This window comes from Molothrus aeneus, chromosome 28, assembly GCF_037042795.1.
Source record: "Molothrus aeneus isolate 106 chromosome 28, BPBGC_Maene_1.0, whole genome shotgun sequence".
In the NCBI taxonomy this organism is placed as follows: Eukaryota; Metazoa; Chordata; class Aves; order Passeriformes; family Icteridae; genus Molothrus; species Molothrus aeneus.
In genome coordinates this window covers 1,639,395-1,644,371 of record NC_089673.1, presented here as the reverse complement: position 1 = coordinate 1,644,371, position 4,977 = coordinate 1,639,395, and the positions used below count along the sequence as shown (strand labels likewise).

Below are 4,977 nucleotides of genomic sequence, written 5' to 3'. Positions count from 1 at the left end.
AGGTCCCCGGGCTGCCCTCGCCGCCTGTCGCGACAGAGCGTCCCGCGCCGCCGCCACCGCCGCGCCCTCTGCAGAAGCGCCGGGTGGGTCCAGGGGTGGGTCAGGACCGGCTCCGGAGCGTCCCGGGGCCCGCGGGGCGAGCGGGGCAGCGCGGGGCCGGTTGTGCCGGGCGCGGCCGGGGCAGCCCCGGGGGCCTTGCGCGGTGCCGGCGCTCCGGCGGGAGCGGCGCTGTCGCGATAGAGAGCGCGGCCCCGGGGCCCGGGTGTTCATCACCGGGCGGGACTATCACGATAGAGAGAGCGGCCGCGGGGCCAGCAGCGTGTCAGGGGGGTTCGGACAGTGGAGAGGCTCCCAATTGTCACCCACGTGCGCGGCCTTGCGCTATCACAGCGGGGGTTACAAGGCGGGACTGTCACGATAAGATCGGGGCGGTCGGGCCCGTCCTGGCAGCGCTGTTGTGACAGAAGTCTGTCCTCGAAGCCATCGCAGGCAGGGCTGTCCCACAGGGGTCCCTGTGCCCCCGCGGCCCGGGCACGGAACCGGGCATGGATCCGGGCATGGATCCGGCCGGGGCGTTCCCGGTGCTGGAGCGGGAGCTGCGGGCGGCGCTGGCGGAGGACGAGCGGCGGCAGCGGGAGGGCGAGGCCAAGCTGCGGGCGCTGCGCCAGGGCGTCCCCGACTACGGCCAGTTCAGGTCCGGGGCTCGGGGACCGGCCCGAGGGGGCTCCGGGACCCCGAGGGGTCTGATGGCCCCAGCACGGCTCGGGGGACCCGAGGGGCAGCAGCCTCGGGGGGCCCAGAACAGCCCCGAGGACAGAGCTCAGTGGCTGAGATTTGTCCCAGAACTCCTCAGGTGGCTCCTTGTGGGCTGAGATCTGTCCCTGCTCCCGCGGTGGCCTGGCCGTAGCCGGCAGTGGAGTGGCACCGTCCCCTCCCCAGGGCACTGTCAGCTCCTCCCAGTCCCACCCCAGCCCCCGTTTCTCCCCCAGGCCATGGTGAGAGTGCAGAGCAGAGGGTGACTGTCCCCTGTGTCCCCTTTGTCCTTCCCAGCCTGTCCCTGCTCCCAGGTGTGTCCCTGCTGTGCCCAGGGGGTGTGAGCAGGCTGGGATGGCAGAGCTGCCCCACAGTTGGGCACTGCCAGTGCCCTCCAAACTCCAGGAATCCCCAGGGATCCCTCTGGAGGCTCCCTGTCCTTGGCCATCCAGGTAGATCCAGGACTTTGCCCTCACTTGGGACATGGTCTTAGATGCTGGGACCAGCTCAAATTCCATTCATGAAGTCACATCTGTCTCGTTCCCCCTTGCCACTGATCCCTGAGGGGCAGGAAAACACCTTCAAGTGGCTTCTCTCCCAAATACCTCGATGGGATTCCTGAGGGATTTCAGGCTGGTTTATCCTTGTGCTGCTCAGGGCCTGCTCCTCCAGCCTGTCCAGCCCCTCTGAGTGCTCACACAGCCCAAAGTCAGAAATTGGCCCAGAGCAGCAGCCTGGAGCCTCAAAGTGTCCCTCCTGTCCCTGTTCCCTTCAGGGAGATTGTGCTGGCTTCTCACCTGAAGCCTCTGGAGAAGAAGGACAGGCTGGGACAGAGGAGGAATGTGCTGTGGAATCCCTGTGCAGCCCCAGCTGAGACAGCGCCTGCCTGCACTGTGGACATGCCACAGGTGAGGGAGACCCCACAGGTGAGGGAGAGGCTGCTGGGGCCTCACCCACAGCTGGAAATTCCTCAGTAATCACCTGGTGTTAATTGGGATGCAGGAGTTACTCAGGATTCACTCTGGGTGTGAGCCAGCCCTCCTGGCCCCTGGAATACCAGGGTTTGGATCAGGCTGGATTCTCTGGCTGCAGAGATTCCCTGAGCACAGGGAATTAATTTAATGGTTTAATGAGCTGGGTTGGGTTAATCCTGCCCAAGCCTGATGAGCTCACTGGGTCCCTCAGCAGTGGGAGACAGGGACAGGACATTTTCTGTCCCTTCATTTATGGTTGGAGTCACCTCAGTCCTGTCCCTGCCGTGGGCTCTGTCCATGCTGGGGTGTCCTGGTCACTGGGTGTTTCCCATGGGTGTTTCCCATGATAAGGAAATTTCATGGATTGCCTTATAATCAATCTTAGGGGTTGTTTGTGATGCTGGGGTTCACTGAGCTCTGTTTATTGTAGCATCTTTTGCAACTCTCCTGGCTGGGGCTGGGGTCACTCCACAGCCGTCTGTGCTCACACTGGGTGTCACAGCTCATCCACACTTCCCCTCCCCCCTGGCTTTTCCTGCTTTCTCAGGGTTAAAGGCACCTGGCACTTCCTTGTCTTCCCTTTTCCCCCTGGTTTCTCAGGGTTGATGGCACCTGGCATTCCCTTTTCCCCCTGGATTTTCCTGGTTTTTCAGGGCTAAAAGCACTTGGCATTTCCTTGTGTTCTCCTTTTTCCCTCTGAATTTCCCCCCGGTTTCTCAGGGTTAAAGGCACCTGGCATTTCCTTGTCTCCCCTTTTCCCCCTGGAATTCCCTAGTTTCTCAAGGTCAAAGGTGCCTGGCATTTCCATGTGTTTCCCTTTTCCCCCTGGATTTTCCCCCCTGGTTTGTCAGGGTTAAAGGCACCTGGCATTCCCTTTTACCTCTGGATTTTCATGGTTTCTCAGGGTTAAAGGCACCTGGCATTTCCTTTCCCCCTGGATTTTCATGGTTTCTCAGGGTTAAAGGCACCTGGCATTTCCTTGTGTCCCCTTTTCCCCCTGGTTTCTTAGGGTTAAAGGCACCTGGCATTTCCTTGTTTTTCCTTTCCCCCTCTGGTTTCTCAGGATTAAATGCACCTGGCTTTTCCTTGTCTTCCCTTTTCCTCCTGTTTCTCAGGGCTAAAGGCACCTGGCATTACCTTATCTTCCCCTTTTCCCCCTGGATTTTCCTGGTTGCTCAGGGTTAAAGGCACCTGGCATTTCTTTGCCTTCCCCTTTTCTCCCTGGATTTTGCCAAAGCCCCTGGTAAAAACATCCCAACTATCCATGGGCTGATTGGGGTGAGGGAATCAGAGTCTTCAAACAAAACAAAAGGAGCTGAGTGTCCCTTTCCCCTCTAGGAGCTGGATCAGCTGCCCGGCACCGCTGCGGAATTTCACCGCGATTGGCGCCGATGCCTGAAAAGTGGGACAGAGAAATACCAGTTTTTGCTGGAGCTTGGAGGGGAGGCTTTGGGCAGGATTTTCCAGGCTGATGTGGGCTTTGGCCTCCTGGGGGAATTCCTGACAGTGCTGGCAGAGAACATCCATCCTGGGGACAGAGCTGCCATCCTTCAGATCCTGCAGAGCCTGGCGGGCACCGAGCGCTTCGGGCTGAACGTGGCTCTGCTGAGCCAGGCAGAGAAGGAGAGCAGCCAGGATTTGTTCAGGAGGCTGCAGAGCAGGGATGGGCAGGCTGCTGGCCAGGGGGAAGCCCATCCCATGGAGACCCACCTGGAAAAGGAAACTGAGGAGGAGAGGACAGTGGTGGAGCTGATGAAGCGTTACCAGGTCAGCTGAGGCAGCAGGAGCACCAGGATTGAGCAGAAACCTCAAAGTTGCCTTTGGCATCACCCAGGGCACAAGTTGTGCACAATAAAGTTTAGCTCTCAGGCTGTGGTGCTGTGATCTCTGAGCAGGGTGTCCTCACAGATGGGTATGGAGAAAACCAAGGGAAAGAAAACAAGGTGGTAGTTTTGAAGGAGAAACCCAAACCCAAATAGTCCCTTTCTTCTTCCATCCCTGCCCACCGTTACTGAGGAGTTTTAGGAGATGTAATCAATGACAATGACAACTCAGGTCCAACCAGCAAATGGCAGAGCCACCACAGCAGACTGGAGGCACCTCTCCCACCTGCCCTGGAGACACCACCAGGCACCTGATGGCAGGTCCAGGTTCATCCCTGAGGTCTGCAATGGGAATATTGGCCTTTGTGGCACCACTTGAGGGGACATGTGTGTCCCTGCACTCTGCCGTGGTGCAATTCCTCCTCCCTTTGCACACCTGATGGCAGCTGAGCACTGCAGACTTCAACAAAAAAAGATCCTGGAGTTACCCAAGATTGGGATTGTCTTGGTTTGGAAAGCCAGGAGTCTGCTAAGGAAGGCAGGAGCCTCCCCTGAGATGGAGAATGTAAACCCTCCCCACCCCTCTAAATTGGTGTAAATTTTAAATTAAGGGGCTCTCAGGCAAAAATATGGGAGCAAGAAATAACAGTTCTTTAATAGGGAAAAGAAAAAAAAAAGGGTAAAATAAACAATGCAGTACAGTAGAACAACAGTGCCAGAGTCAGAACCCAACCTGACACCCTGTGGGTCAGGGTGTTGGCAGCAGAACCATTGGAATTGTGGCTCAGCCCTCCTGCAGTGTCAGGGGTGGCTCTGTTGGAGCAGGGATCCTGTAGAGAAGGATGGATTCTGCCTCTGAAGATCCAGTGGAGGAAGAGGCAGCTGCTGTTCCTCTGGGAATCCAGTGCAGAAGCCGTGCTGGTGTCTCCAAACCTCTGGATTATATCTGGGTAGGAATGCTTGGCTCCTCCCCCTGGGCTCACATCTCCCAATGGGATGCTGTAGTTCTTATCAGCCATGCAGGGACATTCAATAGCTGTTATCAGCAGTGTCCCCTCCCGAGGGAGGTGTGAATGTGGTCACTCAAAGGCAAACTGCCCACTTGACAAAGATAATCTGCCATACAGAAACAGGGCTGGAAACAAAACCTGCACACCTGGGCCAGGACCAACACCCCAGGGCTGCCCCCCTTAGCCCTGAGCTGGGGATGTGTGGATGCCATGGGACAGAGAGAGAGAAACAGGAAGCGTTTCTCACAGCGACTTGTGAGAAGTTTTAGGGAGCTGGAAAGATGTGATAACTTGTTGAGTATAAACAATTTGCAGGTGGTGTTTTTCTACTTTATTTTTCTGTTCCTCTCAAGTGTCACAGACATCTTTTATGGAAAATCCTTTCCTTAGGATTTTTCCTCCTGAGAAGCTGAGAGG

The 4,977-nt window shown here is 57.1% G+C and overlaps 1 protein-coding gene across 1 annotated transcript; it reads left to right on the top strand.

Moving 5' to 3' along the window:
* Positions 1–411: 411 nt before the first annotated feature.
* CCDC103 (coiled-coil domain containing 103) lies at positions 412–3,595 on the top strand. The gene is made up of 3 exons (XM_066567062.1): positions 412–694; positions 1,529–1,661; positions 3,066–3,595. The coding sequence occupies exons 1-3, from the start codon at positions 546–548 to the stop codon at positions 3,501–3,503; spliced, it is 720 nt and encodes a 239-aa protein (XP_066423159.1). The 5' UTR covers positions 412–545; the 3' UTR covers positions 3,504–3,595.
* Positions 3,596–4,977: the final 1,382 nt, after the last annotated feature.

Coding starts and splice junctions, on each gene's coding strand:
- CCDC103 (XM_066567062.1), top strand. CDS start 546: ATGGATCCGGGCATGGATCCGGCCGGGGCGTTCCCGGTGCTGGAGCGG. Junction 695..1,528: donor CCCGACTACGGCCAGTTCAG/GTCCGGGGCTCG, acceptor TGTTCCCTTCAG/GGAGATTGTGCTGGCTTCTC. Junction 1,662..3,065: donor GCACTGTGGACATGCCACAG/GTGAGGGAGACC, acceptor TTTCCCCTCTAG/GAGCTGGATCAGCTGCCCGG.